General features: G+C 39.9%; 1 protein-coding gene across 9 annotated transcripts in view; it reads right to left on the reverse strand.

The window, feature by feature from the left end:
- Positions 1–22,044, reverse strand: part of PTPRT (protein tyrosine phosphatase receptor type T) — a 474,436-nt gene that overhangs the window by 155,614 nt on the left and 296,778 nt on the right. For all 9 annotated transcript variants that reach the window (XR_012625516.1, XR_012625514.1, XR_012625515.1 and 6 more), the window contains exons 8-9: positions 14,658–14,954; positions 13,204–13,313 (exon numbers count right to left, since the gene is read on the reverse strand). Coding sequence is in view for 6 of the 9 variants with exons in the window: in XM_074843013.1 (XP_074699114.1) it covers positions 13,204–13,313; positions 14,658–14,954 (407 nt within the window). In the remaining 3 variants the exon portion in view is untranslated. The remainder of the gene's footprint in view (positions 1–13,203; positions 13,314–14,657; positions 14,955–22,044) is intronic.

Consider the following 22,044-nt stretch of genomic DNA (forward strand, 5'->3'; position numbering starts at 1 on the left):
TGCAATTATTTTATTTCACTCTGTTTATTTGAGGAGAGAGGTAAGAGACATGCATTACACATGATGCAAACACTTGAGCGCTCAGGGACAAAATGTCTGCATTGTGCTGTAAAGACATGCAGCAAGCAGGTCTCCTAATGAGATCAATATAGCACAACAGTAACTCTTCATTGGTTAAGAGTTTCTGTCGGTTTTCTCATCCACACTGACATAGTACATAAGTTCTGAAAAGACCTGTAATAGACTTGGGAAAACTCCGAGAATCTCCTCACCAGATGGCAATTCAGCCAATCTTATCCAGGACTCAACCTCAAACAGCCCAATAACACAGACAGATCAGCACACACATTCTCTTAACCACCTATACACAGACTGTCCTGGTCTGTGCCATAAATACTACTTATGGTACAAGGAGGAGGCTTTCTCCAAAAAACAGATGCTGTCATTCTTAAAGGACCTGCTGTGCACAGCAACAATTGGCAGAGTATTTTATTTCTATGCTTATCTAATTTGAGACAACACTGAAAAGATTATATGGAACTGTAAACAAGTACAGATGTGTGTTCAGCTTCAGCATGTTTTGAATCGTCTACCAAAACAGAGGAACCACTGTTCGGTTTATCTGATTCTTAATTGATTAATCACAGGCAACACTTCCACAAGCAGTGTGTGCCCCCAGCATATCATTAAGGATTATGTTCACAGATACTCTGTTTAGACAGCACTGTGTTAAATCCCAGCAAATAATTTGGTCACTGAGATGTGCATGGAGCCCTTCAGGAGTAAAGCTGCTAAAATAATTATGTAATGACATGAAAAAGAAGCGGGTAAACTGCACATCTTGATTCTTCCTAGGCAAGAAAGCTTCACTAGGGCTTCCTCTTTATCTCAGATTTGTTTGGGAAAAAAAGAGCCATTGCTACCATGCTTCCTCTGTTAGAAACATCAAACACTCTGACATAATTTTCTTCTCATGCCACTGAGGAGCTCAGAGTAACAAGGGAAAACACCAAGATCTCCATGCATCAGACAGAACTGCAGCTCATCAATACCATTTTTTCACATGACAGCTATTAGCAAACCACTAGCTGCAGGGAATTTCTCATGATTCCAGAAAGGCTGTGCCAAAGGTCCACAAAGTCCACCGTCTTTATTTAAATCTGTCAGTAAAGCAGCTAGAAATAGATGTCCCTCTGCTGCTGAGATTACATAAGTTAAACTAGTAGCAGGTAACAAGGGATTTCCTCAAAACTCTTTCATAATCAGCTTTCTTGGTACTTATTACCATGACAGAGGAAACTGAGCGTCTAAGAAACTCAGCTGACAGCACAGCAGACCTTTGCCTCAGGCAAAGCAGAATGAATTCCCCTCGTTCCCAAGTCAATGTAATTTATAGCCCAGGGCTGTGTCTCATTACTCCTGCCCAAGCCAAGGTTGTTGGAACTTCAGTGTCAGTTGAGCAACAGACTTGTCTTTTGCTGGCACTCCTCTGAATGCAGGAGCTGTGGTTTTATTTAGCTGGAAGTCTGGTCTACTGTACAGAGAGGTTTGGAAAGATGGGAGAATGTTTCTGGAGTGTGGAGCATTACAAAACAGATCCTATAAAATATAACAAGAGAGAAAGATTACAGTATCCAGGTAAAAGATTGAGTTCCATCTACCAAGCAGCACTGTTTGCTCCGTAGCAGCATGGATAAGTCCACAAGGTTCATCCTTAATCAGGATGATGGCTAGGTGAGGATGTAACTTTTGTCTGGATAACCTGAACAATTTACAATTTGTCTGTGTCCTAAATAAGAAAATGGCAAGTTAATAATGCTGTATATGCATTATTTTGTTTCCCTCTAAACTTAATGAAAGTTTAACACTGTCACAGAGACCGAAAAATTAAATAGCTCAGAAAAACCTTTTGGCTCAGTGGAAAAAGAAACCTTATCAAGCACTAAAAGGAAAAAGATCCTAGACAGTGATATGTGGGAGTCATGACTTGTTTGTATTTTTCTTCCCTAATAAACAAACTAGTAATTATTCTACAGCCACAAGCCCCTTGTGGTCTGTGCAAAACAAACCAAACCAAACCAAACAAAAAACCCCACTGCATCACATTGCTCTGCTGCCAGTCCTGCAGCTACAGGAAGAGCTGGGGGTTGCAGGTTGGAGCAACCATCATTCACAGGTGAAAGCCGTCCTGTGCAGGAGCCCACGGAGGAGAACAGGCCTGAACGTGCCCAGCAGTTTGGGGGACCACATTTCTGACTCTGGAAAAGTCACCAAAGTGAGCCTTAGAGAAAGCCCATTCATTCTGAAAGACAACATAAATCTGGATAGAAGCACCTTTTGCCATTTCAGCAGGGGTTTTTTGTTTTGTTTTGGTGTGTACTTTTTTAATTATATATTTTCTAGCTTGTGTCTTCCCTCAGAGTTTCTGTCTGAGATATGGGCCTCGTAGGACCATTTTAAGGATGACAGCAACAGCCTTGCTTTTCTCGATTCCTTCTTGTGAACTTTAGAGTTAGCCCATGAAAGCCCAGGGACTAATGAACCACTTCCAGCAGAAGAAGCATTTCAGACTGAAGAGTGACCCTGAATTGGTATCATTTCAACACAAAATATAAAAATGCTGGAGATGTTAAATCTTCCAGGGATGAGACTCAGGTTAAGAAGGAGCTCCTAGAATTTTCACTGGTGGGTTGATTTTGGATTTTTTTTGAATGCAGTTTCACTTATGTTGAAAGACTAAAATATTCCTGAAATGAGGGAGTTTGAAACAGGAACTAAATTCTGTGAAGACAGGGTCAGAGCTTCTCTGCAGGTATCTGAAGAGGAATGTTCTTCATTGCCTCAAGACTATCTTCACAGCAGAAGAGAGAAGCCGATTCCAATATTGAAGAGGACACCACATTAACGAGACACTCTCTCAGCTCTCCTTTCTGTCAGACTTGTACGATTCCTATAGCTCTTTGATTACCTGGTCATCACCACCACTGGGTTTGTCAGTCATCCAAGCTCTCTTGTATGCAGCCAACAGCCTGGGCATCTTTCTCCTAAATCACCACGCTTTTCACTGGATGATTAGGAAAAGAAAACAGGGCTGGCTGATGTAGCTATGCTCTCAAATTCTGATTTCAAGGTGATTTGTGCTCCCTTCCTCCTTGGTTGTGAAAATCGGAGGGAAGCAAAAAGCTCTCTTCTTTTGTGTGCTTGGAGCCAAATAAGGAATTAACTTGCCTAGCACAGTATCTGCTCCAAAGTGTACGGTGCGTCAGGGGGACAATCAATTTCATGGTTCTATAAAGCTGATTGAAACATGATTACACAGCAAGCAATGGGCTCCTTTTTCTAAGACTCACCAACCGCCTGTGCTTCTTAGCAACAATTACTACTGCAGGTGACTTCAGACTGCAGCCAGGATGGACATTCATTTCAATCTTATCAGGAAGTTTCAGACATTTGGGGTACAAGACTAAAGTTAATTGCACCCAGTGTTACACAAAAGGAATCATTTGAAGAAAGTTATCTTCTAATGAACAGGAAAGGGTTAGTGAACAGGTTAGTGAACAATCCTTCTCCAGTGTTGGACTTCAGAACTAAAGAATGTATTTTATGACCACATGATTGGGCACATTTTCCATCTTAAAACTCAGTTTAAGGCAGTCAATTATTGCTACTTGCATCCCTCTCCAGCTCACTAAATTTCATCCAGGAAATGGGAGGAAGCAAAGGCTTTTCATTTTTCCATTCCTGTACTACTTCTTTTGGGAGAAGGTTAAGGGAGAGTTAAACAGCATTTTTGCAAGTTATATTTAAGGCTGGCAACATGTGAAAGACTAAAAGCCCTGAAGAATAAAGTCCTTTAATTTAGTCACAGCACAAGCACAGCATAGTTGGTAACAGTATAAAAAGCCATAGCACAGCTCTAGGAATTAATATGGAAGCTAACCTAGGGAGCCCCCGTGAATAAAAGAGGCCCATTTGCTCCCTTGCCTATTTATTGAAGTCACATAAACACGGAGTCAATTAAACCTGAATACAGACAACATATATACCAGACAGAACACAACATGGTCCTACAGCCAGCCTTTCTCTTGACCAGGAACAAGGATAGCAGAGCTGAGAAGACTCATCTAATCTCCTTGCTCAGACGCCTTCTTCCTGTTCATATTTCCTTGGGACTTTATGGCTTTTTGTTTTCTATAAATAAAACCAAGTTTAATGTCTATGGGAAAGGGAGGAAGAATGGAGTAGGTAACAAAGCAATTGGGAGTGCCTCAGTAATGTATTCAGGCCATTAAGGATTTCATTAGGTTTACTAAAAGGTCATTAATGATAAAATATCTTCTTTTATTTTACCTACTTTCTAAACATTATAGTCTATTCTGCCATTCAAGCTTGCACCCCACTGACATTAATTAGCATGCTATATATTAAGGAGAGTTTTTAATGAGCTGTTATTTCATATGATTTTATTGGAAAGCCTCATTGTTCAGTTTAATAGCAGAAAATGACAACTATAGAAATTGCTTTGATAGGATTGCAGCATTGAGGTGGTTACTCAATCTCCATACTTGTTCCTCAGTTAGTCCTTGATGCTGAAAGCACTGCTTAATATATCTCATGGCTGGTTTGCCATGCTACGCTGGGCGTAGCAAAAGCTGTGGGCAATGAACAAAAACTCAAACCAACACAATAGAGTATTAACAACATCACTTACAGCTGCTCTGTTTGCTATACACCGTAAAGTAACGGCAGCAAGACCCACATACGCATAAAATGGTTTTGCCACATTTATAGATAAAATATCAGTCCTAGCTATTACTGTAGCTGATAATTGTAAGACTATATATTTTTAGTCACTTAAGTCTTAAACTACCCATTTGTGCTTATTTTCCAAGTCAAGGGTCTGCCTCACCCTAAGGTGCTTTTCACAATTTCAGACAGAAGTGGTTGAATTAGAAACAAAAGGGAGAGTAAGGAATCCAGTTGTTCCCCCAGTGCTAAAACCTAGTAGCTGCCAGCAGCCTTCTGAAAGCTGTCCCACCCTTGCTGTCAGCAGCACCACCTGGACAGCATAGAGAACAGAAATCAGGAAAAAATAGTAGCAAAAAGGGAGGGCGAAAGGAGAAGGCAAAAAGGGAGCCAAGGGACTCAAAGCGACAGAGATCAGTAAAGAGAGTAGGGCACAGGAAACTAAACCTAATCCCATGCTGTCCTCTGGATAGCAGGATCATAGTTAAAGACTGGGTCTAATACACACAACACAAAGAACAGCAATACGATTAATTTCCCAAAAGGAACCATAATGCTGGCATCTCTGCCTTTTGAAGGCGATGAGAAGATCACCTTGACTGGCTTTTCCTCTTTTACACAGTTCCTCAGTTGCACCAATTAACAGAATAAAGCCATCACATCTGGATTTTTCTATCCTATCTATTTGCTACATTAAGCAATACTTAAGATGAAACAGAAATAACCATCTAGGAAAGAAGTACAAACACATATCTGTAGTTTGCTTTCAACTCAGTTAACTACTACATTTTGGTAAACAAGATATTGTAAGATCTGAATATGGAATTGTTAAAGAGCGTTATCTGTATCACCATAACTGCACAGGTACGCTGGCCCTTGAAAAGATTAGACAGAAGAAATGGGATTAAGAATCAACTGGTTTGCTGGATGACACTAAAGAGAAACAGCATGCCTGAATAAAGAATAATAGACCAAAATTGTATTTTTTTCTAGGAAAGAAAATAAAGCATTGGAAGGCAAAAAGACAAGATGCTCACATATCCACAAAAGGATTTTTTTAATTTGAACTTCGTTATAAGAAAGAATAAGTTCGGGGTTTTTTTTCAGTTCTTATCACTTAGTTTAGCTTAGAAAGAGCCCAGCATGCACATTAAAATAATCCAGTTCCTTCCTTTAAAAAAAAATGTTTTGTTGTAGCCAAATATCTTTTCTCATTTGCATTGGATTTATATTGCTGCAAGTCTAATGGCTTCAAAAGAACAATAAAAAGGTAATCAAAGAAATTGTTGTGCTCAAGGGACTGTATTATGCTTTTATTTCTGGAAAGCTTGATCAAGCAATTTTTTTAAACAGTTGATTCATACTATTTATAAGACAAGTATGCTATTTACCTGGAGGATGTCATACATCGAAAAAAACCCTGACATCTGAGTTTCTCAACAAACTCTCTCTTTTTCTCATCAAGATGTTACTGGAAACCATAAGATTTAAAAGAGCATCATTAACAAATGCTTCCAAGTTAAGTATATCTTGCAAGTACCAGAGAGTGAGTTAGTGCACAAATAAGAATCCTGTATCATTTGAAGAAGTTTGTTCAAAAGCTCTTTAAGGTGTTTATTCAGAAAAATATCCCTAAGCAAAAAATCATTTAATCATTTCCTAAATTTAAGGCTGTGTTAAACTAACTGGGATAGGATGGAGAGAAACAGCAGCAACAAAGATACAGCCGGCTCTTTTCCATAGGGTTTAGCACCTGAGTAAACAGCCAGCCAGCCTGCACCTGGTGTATCCTCCCTGCTGCTGTCCTCCTTGGCTGTAGGGAGCATGAACAGCCAGCAGCCATGGCCCCAGGACGTTCTGGGCCTCATTCCTGTTATCCCCCATCAGCTAAAAACCAACATGCCTCCAACTGACTTCAGTTCTGCCACGGCATTTTATGTTTCCAGGCGTGATAGGGGAAGGAAAGCCATCCTGTTTCACCAGAACAGCAGCCGCATATGTTGGCTTCTATATTATTGTGCACGGGTAAATTAGGTTTTCCTTGCAGCATCAAAGAAGCCATCTTAAATGCCCTGTGTATGGCAGAGGGGTCACTCAAGCACATACTAGAATTCTAGGGCTGACAGGGAGCTTATAAGCCATATTACTTTTTTAAAGAGCATAGAAGGGGGAGAAAGAGCTCTCTGTGGGATTCTGCTGACTGAAAAGATATTTCTTGTCACTCTGTGCTCCTAAAATTTCACCAGAAAGCTGCCTCGCTAAGCCCTGCCTTGTCCCAGAAACAGAACAACAGGGTCTGTGGCTGACACGGCATCCCAACCTGCTAAGAAAGTGAGCAACACCCAGATTTATAGCCTTTCTCAATTGCCAAAAAAAATTTGTAATAGATCAGTGCAATCAGCACCATTCATTTTCCAAATTCTGGCCTCAATCCTGCCTAAGAGGGGCCTAGAACATTGGCAGCATCTAAACAACCTGTCCACCAAGTGCTCAGTAAATACTGCAGTCAGCAACCATGTAATAAAGAGTTTCTCTTCAGCCAGCCCAGCCCTCTTCTAGTGCAATTCTGTGCAAAAAGCCGTAAACTACAGAACTAATTTAGCTGGGTATATATGCACAGCTTCCCTTACATGTCATTGAGAGGATGACGCAGCCTACTGTACAGCTGATAGAGTATCAAACTTAAACAGATTATACATGGCCACACAGTTTCATTGCTAGTTTAGATTATTAAAGAATTCTAATTCAACATAGTACAGATGCAGTAAAACGCTTATTCTTAATGTAATTGACTTTCATGGACTCCGGACAAACAATATACTGCAGTACAAGACACTGTATAAATCCAGTGTCAAAGGAAAACAACATTAGTGCTGCAGATGAACAGAGAGTAATATCCGATTGCGTGAAGACTGCATTGTCAAATGCCTGTACAGAAGAGTGATAAAGCTATGACCGAATATACAATCCTTAATTGATCATTTCCTGGGTTTTGAGCACTTAACAGTGTCTCCTTAATGTTCTCTTAATGTTCAGATAAATGCAGGAGCCAGCTGTGTGTAGCATGGACTTCCTTCAGTGCACACTTAGTGAGCTGAAGTGAGAAAGCTTCGTCCCAGGAGTATCGTGCATCCACAGAATGCAATTGAGAAGCTGTAACATGATTGATTTTCATGGGAACATTCAAAGCCACTTCTCACTGAAGGCAATTTCCGAGAATTGTCATTTTTCTACTATTTCGACTGTAGAGCTTTATATAAATTGGTTGCAAGATTTCGTGGTTGTTGCTTTCCTTCTTGTGGGAGCCATTTTTCACTCTTCTTAACCAAAAAAAGCCTTCAAATAAACAAACAAATGACTAAGCCAAGTTGAGTCCCCAACCCTTTCAGCTTTTTCAGGAAACCGTTTTTTGCTACACCTTTTAGCAGGGAAGATTTTATCCTAAAAATGTCAGGTTTCATGAATAGCTTAAAAAAGGGCTATGAATAGAAATGCATGCATATCCATGCAGTGGATAGCTATTACGCCAGATAATCATGCTTTGTGTTACAATAAGTATGCACTTTCAGGGGTCAAAGGTGGAAGAAATTTGTTTCTGCCCTATCGTAAATGCAGGCAGTGCATCCCACAAATATTGACCTCATGCATGACCTTCCAAGAGGCAGTTTCCATGTAATGACCTCTCCTGCAGAGAACAAGTGAGTGAAGTGATGGAGAAGAAATGGCATATTGGCAACTGAAGAGATGATGAAGGGCAAACTGCAATTTTGCATGGCAACTAAGAGGATCTGTAACCTCTGAAGTGCAATTTAAACTCAAATCCACTGGGATTAGAAGAACTAGGCTCCAAGCATGCCATTAAAGAGCTGAAATTGTGTATGAAAGTCCGTTATATTATTATTCCTGGCATCTAAATAGAGATTTACAGCATTTCAGAAACAGTGACTGAGAAAACTAGCTAGTTAGAAGCTGCAAATGCATTCTTATTTTTCCCAAGACCCATGTGCAACCCACATGGGACTTAATCATCATAAAGATGAGAACATAAGTGATTACAAGACTACACCTCGCAACGTTTAAAAAGACAGCTTCCTGTTTAAACACTGCCTTTAGGCATGGCTCACTGAAAGGACTTCAACAGTCAAGAGTCATTTTTCCAGCCAAGGAGCTCAGTATACTGTAGCCACTCTTCCAATGCTTCTAGGACTGTAATACCTTATCTAATGCCTTCCCCCAAGTAATGTGACAAATATCTTAGACAGGAATGCTAGGTGGGGGTTTTTTTCCTTCTTCCCCTTTGAGGGCAAAATATTCTAAAACTCACAATTCTAAGAGATTACACTCAAAAAATGTATTTACAAAGGTGAAAGCCAACACCACTTACTGAGCGCACCTGTAAGCTTCCAGCTGCCCAAATGAATAGTGAAATGCATATATAAATAAGTTTTGTTTATTTACATTTTCAAGATGCAAGTTTGCACAGAATATCTGGGTCCACGCATGTATCTGAAGCACTTCAATATGGATTATGGAGCAAACACTTAAGACAGCCTCATGTCATCTAAAAGCAGGAGAATTTAAGTGCCAAAGCTGGTCCATGACCTTAAATTAGATTACTTGTTCCTGCAGTCCAATGACAGCATAGGTCTTTCTGCTGTTTGATGGTGGTTTGACTTTACACACACTTAGGATACAAATTTTTTTTAAAAAAAAGTATCTTTGTTGCATGTCTTTGTACACAAAGGCTTTGAAGCTGAATTCCCACACGGTATAAGCACACTAAGCAGCATTTGATTATTAGGGATTTTAAAGCATAGCAGCTTTTCAGGACTGATAAAAAAAATAAACAAGTTGTGGTGCTTTCAGTCTGCCAGAAGACTGAAAGGGGGACAGGACTTATTACAACATTATTATATTCTGCCAGTCACAGCTCCCTACAAGAGACAGCTGTAATAACGCCTCTTTCATGAATGCCACGTGCAAAAACATGTCTGTAGAGCATTCAACCCAACCCAATGCACCAGCAAAATCCATTCTCACTGTTTAGCTGTGTGTCAGAACACAGATTGATCTACTTATCTCAGGTAAGCACCTACACACCTTGAAGCTACCTGGAGACTTGACTACAGCTAGAGCTCTTAAGCTTTATCTCTGTTGCACGGCTTACTTGCAACAGCAGCCTGTGCATCTCCCTAATGGCTTTCTTGACTGGACAGATCAACTGACACCTACTAACTCAGAGTATGCTCGTGTTATTAACTGCTTTGCTGTGCTCCCCCAACACCCCCAGAATGAACGGTACCATCACTCGCTTTCTGCAAGGCTCATAACCTAATCTTTTCAGCATACTGATTAACTGACTTGCAATTCCCAGAGCTTTGCAAGTTCTCTTGAACAAGAGGTTTCTGCTCCCTAGAAACAGACTGCAATTACATACCAATTTGGGGATCTAGAAGGTTCCTTTGTTTAAAAATCCAGCTGTGGCTGTACCCAGTGAAACAATCAATTCTCCAACCGAACGCAGGGGGTTTTGAAACCAGCTTTAAATGCAAGGCTATTGCTGCCTTTATTAAAAGACTACAATAGCATTTTGAAGGATAAATATCAATCAGAGGAGACTTACATAAGTCAAAAAGGTTCATTAAGGTCCTTCCATTTTGGTCAGGCTCTTTAGAAGCATTCAGTCATGATGAAATTAGTGATTCTGGCTGCCAAATGACTTGCTGAAGGTTGTGCAGCTGAATTTCAGCCCAGTTGGCATATAAGCAGTGTGCATGCAAACTGCAATGGCAATTTGTGCGATATGGAAGTCTGCCTGGCAGGGAACTGCAAGAATGATTAGGGATCTGAGAAGAAAATCTGTCCCAAGGAAAAGCAAGTGGTATGTAAGTAGAATAGACAGTGTGATTATTTGGAAGCATTTTAGAATACAATGAATCAGATCTTGATGGTGATGGCAAGGAGGGAACTATTATTTAGGAGGAAAAGTAGGTTTTTTAATTTGTTTTTATTAGAAGGTCTTGTGCCCAAGAGAGTTTGAGAGACCATCACTTGTATGATACCTACGTGTGAATCTTAGTCAGCTACTTCCAGGTGTAATGCAGAACTCAACACCACTAACTCAAATTCATAAAGTGGTATTTCTTGATTCTGTATGTCGCAGGGAATTTTTCATTAATAAATGTTAGTAGGCTCTTGGGTTTGTTTCTCCCTTGTGGTGGTTTAGCCCCTGCCGGGGTCTGAGACCACGCGGCCGCTGCCCCTCCCCCACAAAGGGAGTGAAATACAAAGCCCCAAGACTGAAATAAGGAAAGGTTTAATACAACAGTGCAATAGCAACACAACCAACAACAACAATAACAATAACAGTAATAGTGATAGCAATGAACAGAGTAAAATAGTTACCAAATAACAGCAGTGAGAAGCACGATGTACAAAACCACGAGTGCACCAGCTCCCGCCAGGAAAATGTGACCTACCAGGATGTGACATCCGCAGGGTATCTGAATAACCCGGCTAGAGCTCCCCCCCTCTGCTGGGGAAACTTAACCCTACCCTGGTTAAACCAGGACATCCCTAAAGACAGCGACACAATTGCAGAATTTCTAGATAGCTGCAAGTTTTCTAACACATCACTGAGCCTCCCAGCTCCTCCTGGTGACAGAGCAGCACTGCCCGTGCTGGGCTGCAGGAACTCTGCTCCCTGCAGAGACCTCTTTAAAGTAGCACTGCACAAGTTCATAGTTTGACCTTTTTTCTTCTGTTGTCTTTAAAGCTTTCTGATTCTACCTGGATCGGTGCTGTAGGCCATGGGAAAGAACTGAAAACCTCTCGGAGACTAACCACTAGCTTTTCTTTATCTCTTTAACAAGTAGGTCAGCTGAACTCTGTTAAAGCAGTGTAAGGCCATGATGATACTGAAAAATGGCTGAATCCTGTCTAAAACAACACTTTGGAGGTCATTACTGCTGAGGAATTACTCTGGTCCTAGACACATGGCATGAAATCTTAAAATAACACCAGCAGAGACAGAGATGCAGGTTTAAGCATCTATAGTAGGCTAGGGATTAAACAAGCAATGCAGAAGATGCAACTACCTGGACAATACTGGAAGTTTCTCTGTATTTTTAGGAAGATTAAACTTCAGTTGTAGGTAGCAGGATGAGATGTGTCTGTGCAAAGACCTGTACCTTTATTTACCGAGCAATTTCAAAACTAGGATCTCCTGTTACTTGGAAGAGATGCTCATCCTGCTTGTGATACAGACCTAACAGCCTGACAACTACCCTGAGAACGCTCTGGCCATCTCTCCAGGTTATGTGTAACTGCTCATCTGTATTTTTATCTCCAGCTGATGAACTTGTCACACAGTGACAGCCAGTGTTAGCAAGGAGATCTAGGAGTGACATGTTAGAAGACATGCTGTTCCAAACTGAGGAGCTGGATGGGAGGAGGAAAGGAGAAGAACCTCACTGGTGATGGCAGAGTTGCTTCTTGCACCCATGTCTTTTCCAAAGTAAGTTTCTACGTTCACCCAGCAAAAAAGAGGAAGCAAAAAAGTGGTTCTTGCCTCTCTGTATCAGAAAATGCTGCACAAGCCCACGGTGTTGATTTTTACATCACCATAAAACCAAAACTTTTTTTCATTTTTTCTAATCTTACTGTGGTAAATGCTGAACCTATAAACTGAAACATGCTCAGCCAGCACTGGTGCGCCAGTGCACTTTTATTAAAGTGCCTTTATCTTCTCTTGTAGGACTGTCTTTCATTTCACATGATCCTCTAAAGCAGTCCTCCATTTATATTCCTTTTCTGCACCTTTGGGTGTACATGACATTATGGATACAGTCTCACCAGAAGCACATGACAACGGTAACGCTTCCTTACCTTAACAAGAAACATCTCTGATACACTCTAAAATTACTTTTAAATTTTTTTTTTCATCCAGCGTAGGACGGTCAGTGATCATCCTATAACCTCCTGTATATTTATTTTGGCAGCAGGAGAAGTGATTGGGCTAGATAGATGTATCATTGAAAGATTCAATAAGAACACTAAAGATAAGACTTAATGGCTATATTCTGCTGAGATTGCCAGGAAGTTTTATGACTATTGGAAAGGCACAGAGGAGTTAGTTTAGGTATTTAGGTATAAAACCTAACAGAAGTTTACCTCAAGAAAAAAAAGAAAAAAAAACAGATCTTGGAGATACTGCAGAAGAAAAAAAGGCTGGAATTGAACACCTGAGACATGGGGGAATATTGGTAAAGAAATCTTTTCTTTTTCGGACTAGAAAACTTTTCCAGTGATACCACAGACTATCTTGAAGATTCTTATGTATTTTAATCAAGCTTCTTTTAGCACCTGCTGAAATCTCTCAGAGCTCAGGATTGGCTTAAATACGTATGAAAAGGGCCCTGTGGCATGCATTCCTTGACAACAATCTGTTCTCCTCACCTCATAGAGTGTAATGATGCCATTTGTCTCATTTGGAGGCTTCCACTGAACATAGATCTTCTCTTCAAAAGGTCCTCCCTGGATGGATTCCAAAGGAACTGGTCCAGGAACTACAGGAAAAAAAACCAACAAAAAACTGTGTTAGAAGCTACCACCAGCTCCAGCTGCACACACATCAGAAGACACCAAGAGGCCACCAGATGGGAAGTTCAGAGCTGAAAATTAAAAAAGAAAAAAAAATTTAAAAATAAAAAAAACCCTCAAGGCACTGCCATTACCAAGGCACTCTCAATATGAAAGGCCTATTCTCAAACTTTGGTTCAAATAAGAGTACCCTAATCTAACCACTAAGTGATAAATAAATCAGAATCCATGAAAATATGAAACTAATTTCAGTACATCCTTATTCGAGTACAGCACAGCAACAGCAGGAAATTTAATTTGTCCTTCTCCGCCCACACAACAGCAAAGCTCTATCCACCTAAAGAGCCAGATTGCACCTCGGCATAAAGATGCTACTGGGCTGCACACCTTTATCAATTGAAAGATTTATTTCCTTAGCAAAGTAACAATGTAAGATTTATATTTCATTATGGCTACAAGGCCAGCTAAAAAATCCACCTACTCAAGCAAAATTTTAATACTGTGGAAGATAACTAACTAAATGCACTCCCAAGCCTGTCTGATAAAAACCCTGTTCATTTTTCTGAAAGATCTGCCATCCTCTTATGTCCCCCCCGTATGATATACTGGACTGCAAGAACCACTTTCAGCTGAGAGAAACTTAGGACAGCAACTCCTTACAGCTCTGGCAGAGGAAGAACATTTCTTTTTTAACACACTGGACAGGATGGAGGCTTGTAGTCTGTGAGAGTCCTTGGTCTGAAATAGCTCAGATGGGATAGTAACACTTCAAAGCTTTCCATCACTACTTCCAGAAAACACTTCTTTTGTGTCAAGAACGGAAGAGTTAGCACCAAATTAATTTAGCTTCCGAGACGTATATAAAATGCTATATCCAGAAGATCAGTATTAAGAAAAGTTACACTCTGGAAAGGAAGACGTTATACTTCGTTTTGGAACAGTGATGTGAAGGCACAAGAAAAATCAACAAATGCCAGGATTACATTTGCCCGTATGACAAAGAAGCCAATCTGGGGGTCCTGGGTAGTTCAGAACACAACTTCTATAGAATTAAACCTACCACTGTTTGGCAACTGCTCAGACTGGCGTTTGTCACTTCCAAGCACTTCAGGGATCCTTGCCCCTTCAAGAACATGGCTGTGAAATGGAAATTGTTTACACCTACAAATTTTACTTGCATAACAAACACCCACTGTCCAGAGAAGACATTTATAAGTCTATGGGAGAAAAGGTTATGTTGTTATTCACAACTTGAAAATACTAGTCTTCTCCCAAAAAACAAGCATGCAAACAAACCCAACATAACTTACCATCTTCCTCAGTCTGTACAACCAACTCCTCACTTTCCATTTTGCCTTCTGGGTTAGAGAGGGCTAACCTCAGTCTGATGGTCATGAAGGGCCGAAGACCTCGCAAGGTGTAGTGGGAAGAAGTTTGGATGAGTTCCTCTGCCTCAAATTTTTGCTGGTTAAACACATACTGGTACTGGACTGTGAGATTGTAGCTGTGGCAGCGGGTCACCGCATAACCAAAGGGCTCCCACTGCAACGTCAGCTGCCGGGAGCGAATATCAACAACTTCTACGTTTTGTGGTCCATGGACGGGATCTGTGAAGCAAGCACAGAAAAAAAATAAAAATTTTACATTAAAAGAATTCAGTCATCTATTAATATGCTTCCTTCCAGAGTATCAAAGTATTTCACAGTTCTGAACGTTCTTGTCTTTACAATGTGTAAGTGACGGGGAGATGAATGTCAGCTCCACAAACGCACTCTGGTTCCTGAGTTCTCCCTGAAAATCCCGTCACAGTGCCCTGAACAGTGGTCGTGCTCCTGATTCCTGTGAAACCTCACTGAATCCAACAATGGCAGCAGTGTGAAAGTCACCTTCATTCATACCAATTAAAAAAAAAAAAAAAAAAAAAAAAAAGGTAGCTGATGATCTGCTTGAAAGTGTCTAAATGCCTGGGTGAGTTCAGCCCTAAGTGATGCAAATACATAGGAAATGGCTGCCAGAGAAGGAATGAATTTAAGTCTCTCTCCCAGATTTCAAATTAGCTACTTAGTTCCTACACCGTCCTGCTGACCCTAAACACATTCTGCTCAGAGACTAAAGCACACCTGGGTTAAGAGCCTGACTGTTAGACTTTCAACATCTCAGTGCCACTGCCCCCTCAATTTTTTAAACTCGTGAACATTTTGGCAATGGGGCATACGAGCAGATATAAGTTTTTGGAGTCATATCACTCTTGTGCCAATAAAACTTTTATTTCAGATCATATCAGTGCCTTGGCCCCACGGAAGTTTTATTGCTCTTTATTATTCTTTCTACAGTATCTGACTGAGGTACAGTTTGAATATTCATGTGTAGGAACCATTCTCACCTGCTGTTCCTTAATTTATTTTTAACAGTGTAGCTCAAATGCTCTGACTACAGACTTCGCCCTTTACATAAAACATAAACGCATGCACTGCTAGACATGCGGATATAAAGAATGAAGGATGAGTGAGTAAAATCAGTGTTTGAGATATGTCAGATGGTAATAATACTACACATGTCATAGTTTGTTTATCTGACATTTCGTCAACTTGTGTAGCTTGTTTCCTTTTTTGCTCAATATATATCTAAGCAAGGTAATTAGAAAATACATAATTTCCTATAAAGTTATTTGATTTATAGCACAATTCAGTGTTTCGCCCACTTCTCATGTTCTCTCACGATTCAACCTATGAAAGGAACAGAACATTTTCATGGGAACAAAAAAAGTCACAAGGACTCCCAAATACTTGTTACGTTTCTTTGGAAGATAATTAAAGCAGAGAAAAAGCCTTCTAGTAATTTTTGAAAGTAAAGCATGCACCAGCCATACTGCCTTCAGTCTACTAATGCATAAGCGGAAAATACACTATAACAACCAGCATATTCTGTCTTCTAAAAAAACCCTAGTGTCTGGCAATGGGAAAATAGCTACTTCTGAAATGAACACTGTTCTGAATCTTTATATAGATACACACACATGCAGCCACTTTTGAAATAGGATGGGTATTAAACGACCAGGAGTCTAAAACTAGCAACTGGTTTAGGATTTCATATAAGTCATGTCAAGGCCTTAGCATCCAGAATACACCTCTTAAATGAGATTCTTTAGTACTGTATGTGTCAAAAAATTATAATTTAGAAATGAAAAGGTTTATAGGCATAAATATACACATACGTACTTAGCATTAGGTGATAATCATTCCTTTACTATAAACACATGAGAAGAACATTTCTGTAGATGAATTGTATAGAGAAATAAGGTGAATAAAAGAATATTTCCATGAAAACTTGCAGCCTCTGAAACTGTAATGGTAAGCGCAAGCCTCATTCCAAGGTGCACTGAAAGGAAAGAAAACCAAAGCAGATGCTTGTCCTTCTGAACTCGCCACTACACCAAATAAATCAACTCTGGATCCCAACGCAGAATGTGGCTGAGACACAGCAAAAACATTTCATGCCAGGACAACGATGCAGCTGAAGGTGGCCATTAACCTCCATGTTAATGCTATACTGGGTTTTTAAATCACAGTTATTTTCTTTAAGTCAGCCATGTTATGGAATGAATGGGTAATCAGAGGGTGTGTGACATTTGTTGATGTCAGATGTGCTGACTTTATCAGAGGGTAAAGAGCAACTCTGATTCGGCATCATCTCACCACGTCCTACGTCCAAAACCTGGACTATGGAAGATTACCTGTAGTTTTAACTTGCTTTCTCATCTTGTTCACATTTCCCTTTCCTTTCTTACCCCAAACTGTAAATCTTGGAAGCTGCCTTGTATCAACCATTTTCTAATTCTACTTAAAATTGTATTATAAATGCTCTCAGATATCCTGAGGCCCTTCTTTGGTTTTTCAACACAATCTTTTCAATAGAGTAACCAGCCTATAAACTGCAGATGACTTTGAGTTACAAAGTGAGAAGCTAAAAATACAGATTACAAGCATAGTCCAGACCTCACTACATAAACACAGAACATGCCACGTTTTCCCAAGAACTGTATGTGCTCAGGCTAATAATCCTAAAAAGTGAGATTGTTCAGTGCAGTGAAAAAATTAGATCATGATTCTGTATAGGTCATAGTGACAGCAGGAAGGGGATACAGGTGTCAGAAATACCCCTAGTCTGAGGAGTCTCCAACGACGGGTGTAGAGACTTGACAGCAAATGGCCTTCTAGATTCTTGAGCAAAGGAGAAATAAGTAAAACCTATTTAAACTTTAGGTTCAGAGAGGAAGAAAACAAACTGGCATTAAATCAACAAATAGAAGCTGGACCTGGAAAGCTTTATATTCTCTCTGGCTGCCTTCTCTCAGTTTCAATCTCCTTTTTCTGAAAACTGAGACTACGTAATTTGGAAAATATTCTCCTGCTGCCACACTGATTTCCTCTGCAGCATAAGTCATTGAAACTCAGTTTCAAAGATGAGATTTTGTACTGTTGTTTTTAAAGGACAGTGGTGCCTACTACCTTCTCCATTTAATTCCTTCCACATTTTAGCTTTGTAAGTACACAATCTCAAAAAGTCTACAGAGCCTATCCCTGGGAATCTACTGTCAAACATCACTGTTTTTTCATAATGTCATAAAGATTTATTTTCCCCCAAAAGAAGCAAGAAAACTAAAAAGGTTTATAATCGATCAACAATCCTCTAGTTGTAGTGAATACTTGAAACTGGACAAACTTCTCCATTTCTGTATTCTTGGAATTATAGCTTCCAAAAAACACAAGAAAAAACCTGAAAATTGTTAACCTTGCACTTGGTTAGTGTAAGAAAAGCTGCTAATATGTATCTCAACTTCAGCTTTACAAAAATACCTACCAAAGCAAGACAGGAACAGACTGGCCCAATTTGAATACTTAAGAGATCATATATAAAAAGACATTAGTGTAACCTGCATAAAAGGAAATAAAAATTTCTAAGTGTCCTGAAACCTCAGAAAAAAAAAAGGAAATTCTTATGAGGCAGGAGCAATGAACCATCTGCCACCGATCTATTAAAACTAGACTTGAACCCATGCAAAGAAAATTGCAGTCTCTGGGATTTCACTGTGCAAATGCTGTATTTTTATTTCAGCCTGGTTGAACTATTAATTACATTTTGAAAGTTCACAACAAAATCGTGAACTGAACTGTATTTTTTAATATTGCATCTCCCACTGATGCTTTGATACTTATCATTACTCTGGTAGGCTGATGCAAACACTGCAGGCCAGGAACCTTTCTGAAGCATTTGTGATGTACAAGTGGCCCAAACGAAACAAACTCTCCCAGGGATCCTTCAGCTGTGCTCTCAAGTCCTTAGTCCAGGTAAGCAGACATTTTTGACCTGCAACATTCAGAGACTGCATTTTCTGCTATCGCAATTTTCAGAAAAGTTGACTTTTATAGCTGGTTTTGCTCTTATTAAGTGTTACAGATTTCATTTTGTTCTCTGTAGTCTTCTTGCTCAAGGTGAGGTGTAGAAAAGCAAAGGTTGATTTAGATTATTAATAACAATTGTCTCTGCTTTATACCCCTCCATCAAGAGAAGAACAGAGAGGAAAGGAAGCAATGGTGAAACACTGGGCTTTGAACAAGAATCTCAAGTTGAGCAGTGAAGTTAAATAGAGACAATCAGCTGTTGCCCCCAGGTTAACCACTTGCTGCAGGAGCCTAATTGCAAGAAATTGCTGCTGTCAGTGAAGACATGACATTGAGCAGAAGATGTCCGTACTCATCTGAGGCCCCATGCCCATGTCCCCTGACCCTATGGAGAGCAGGAGGCAGAGTTTATTAGCAGTGCAGGTGTCCACTGACTAAATTCTGTTTCTCAGCAGTAGGTTACAGAGACTGAGAACGCACAAAGGCAAGAAAAATGAGTGTGACAGGTGTAGCAGCTTTTTGTGAGTCCTGAACGGGTGCTTTCTGATACAGAAAGAGAAGCAAAATAGGTGTGAGTCCAATTCCTGCCTCCCCCTCAACGCACCCGCAGCTCAGCCAGTCACTCCAACCAGAGCAGGTCAGCCAACATCTGGACACCCCAGTAAGGTCCCCATTCCTTCCTTCTAGGCAGACTGGGAGGAGACTGGTGCATCAGTAGTTGATAAGAAGACCGAAACTTGTGTTCTTCCAACTACCAGCATGGTATGACCTCTCTCTGTAGCCCAGAAAATATTTAAACTCACTTCAATTACAAAATACAAATTTGGTAGTATCGCAGAATGGTTGAGAACTTCATAGAATATTTCACTCTCACAATAAATTGAGACAGTGGCCACTGTTGCTGCAACAGCAACAAAACTCGTAATGACAGTGACTCATCAGAATGTTTCCTTTGTGTTTTTGAAAGATGTTGTTCTTGTTCTACAGGTGGAAAACCAAACAGTAATGTAATTTTTCTGACAATGATTTTACTCCAGATATTAAATTAGAGCTGAAGCCTTCTCTATCTTGCCTTTATTCCCTCTTCCTCTTAAATTTCAATAGTATGAAACAAGTCTAGGGAAACATAGCTACCATCAAAAAGCACAGCAAGATAAACAGAGCAGAAGCATTCAAGTGGTTTGCCTTAAATGCACAATTCAAGTGTGTGTGATGGTTCAGGATAAAACAACCAACTCTACAGTGCATGCTGTTCATCTCTTCAAAGAGATCCTGACAGATGAATTGTTTCATGAACACCTTCCATATTTATGTCCTATACGTGGACATTTCAGAATGACGGACAACTCTGTCCGTCCCTGAAGTGCATCATGTCTTTCTGTGACAGAGTTCCTTTGCCGAGCGTCACAGCTCACACAGCTGCTGCCCATCACATTTCAATGCCTTCTGAGCCTGAATGTGGTATAAATGCCTTTTCAGACATGACAGATAAAAACACTGATTAAACAGAGTTCACTAGTCTTTCAACACTGTAAAAATGTTTTGGCTTTGCCCTTTTCTGGAGAAAGAACATCTCCTTAATATTTGGATATAATTTTTTTTTTAACCAGTTTGGATATCATCACTGGTCCAAAGAGAACAGACAACGCTGAAAGCAGGCAGTTATATAGAAAGGCATGTTCTGAGAAAAGACTTGCAACAGAGAGAAGAGAAAAAAGGAGTGAGACTAATACAATAAAATCACCACTGAACAAACCACCTGTTTGTTGAGATACCTACAATCAACTAAATCCCAAGTTATACCCAAAGAAATAGGTGTCATTACAGCTGATGAACTAAAAAAGGCTATTTCATGGCATTCTCTGAGCAATGAAGAAGGAGGAGCCCTGCCACACAGACGAATGTATTCTAAAAGAAAGATTAACTAAATGAGATAATGGAGTATGTGCTTAGATAAGCCAGGGACTGAGCTCTCTCAACAGTTAAGATGATCATTTTACTTCAGTTCACAGCACAGCATCTTCATTTTTTGACTGATCTGGTTCCATTTCAGTTACAAATTTTACCTTGTATTTTATACTGAAAGAAACCCAAGATTTTTTTTTTTTTGAAAAGAAGGAAAATATTTGATACATTACAAATCCCATTAACATCCTCTGATTTCGTAGTTCAACCTTGTTAACCAAAAAAAAAAAAAAAAAAATTAAAAAATCAACCAAATGCCTTTAAAACTGAGCCCAGATCTATCTGATGTTTAAAAAGCCTGGCAGACCTTTCAATTTGTTACAAAACGTGCCTGTCAGGCTCACAGACTAAAAGCCCGCACGCTGGCAGGTGCCCAAGGTCGCCCAAAAAGCAAAGGGTGCCGGGGAGCCGGGCCACAAGGCGCTGGCACAGGCAGCTCCCAGCGCCTGCCACAGCACTGCCACCCTGGGCTGGCTCCACGTACACCCAGAGCTCAGCTGCCAAGTCTTCACTTGTAAACAACTTCAAGATAATTAAGCACTAGTTTTTAAAAAAGGTTTATTAGCATCTGTTTAAATGGATTTTTTTTTCATTATATTGTGAAATGGTAAAAGGAAAGCTTTCTTTCTCTTATACCTAAAAGTATTGTTCCCTAACAAACTTAAAAATAATAATTTAAAACAACAATAAAGGGTAATTACTGGTTTTATTAAAAACATCTATCATGGATACACATAGCAGTGGCATTCCATGACTGGGAACAAAATGCACATTATTGAGCATTTTGATGATTAAATGCAAAAGCATAATTAAATATGCTAATGGAAGTGAGATTACAGAGCAGGTAAACCACTTGGTTTTGTCAAACAAAAGTAAAATGTGTGTTTTTCATAAATTTATTCTATTACGTATAAATAAAATATTTATCTTAACTATTTGTTTTACTATCGCATATGCGCATTTATTTTTATTACCTCTTCCTCCGTGTACTTCTGCTGTTATCACAGCATGGTTTGGGTTGGAAAGGACCTTAAAGCTCATCCAGTTCCAACCCCCTGCCACGGGCAGGGACACCTTCCACCAGCCCAGGTTGCCCAAAGCCCCGTCCAACCTGGCCTTGAACCCTTCCAGGGAGGGGGCAGCCACAGCTTCTCTGGGCAACCTGTGCCACTGTCTCATCACGTTAAAGAATTTTTTCCTCACATCTAATATAAATGTAATTGAACAAGTGTAAGACATTAGAATAACATACAAGCTAGTTCCTGACAAAACATAAATTATCTCCATAAAAATAAATAAGGTAATTGAAATAGTAGGTAAAAGAGAGGCT

Source organism: Strix aluco, chromosome 17, assembly GCF_031877795.1.
Source record: "Strix aluco isolate bStrAlu1 chromosome 17, bStrAlu1.hap1, whole genome shotgun sequence".
In the NCBI taxonomy this organism is placed as follows: Eukaryota; Metazoa; Chordata; class Aves; order Strigiformes; family Strigidae; genus Strix; species Strix aluco.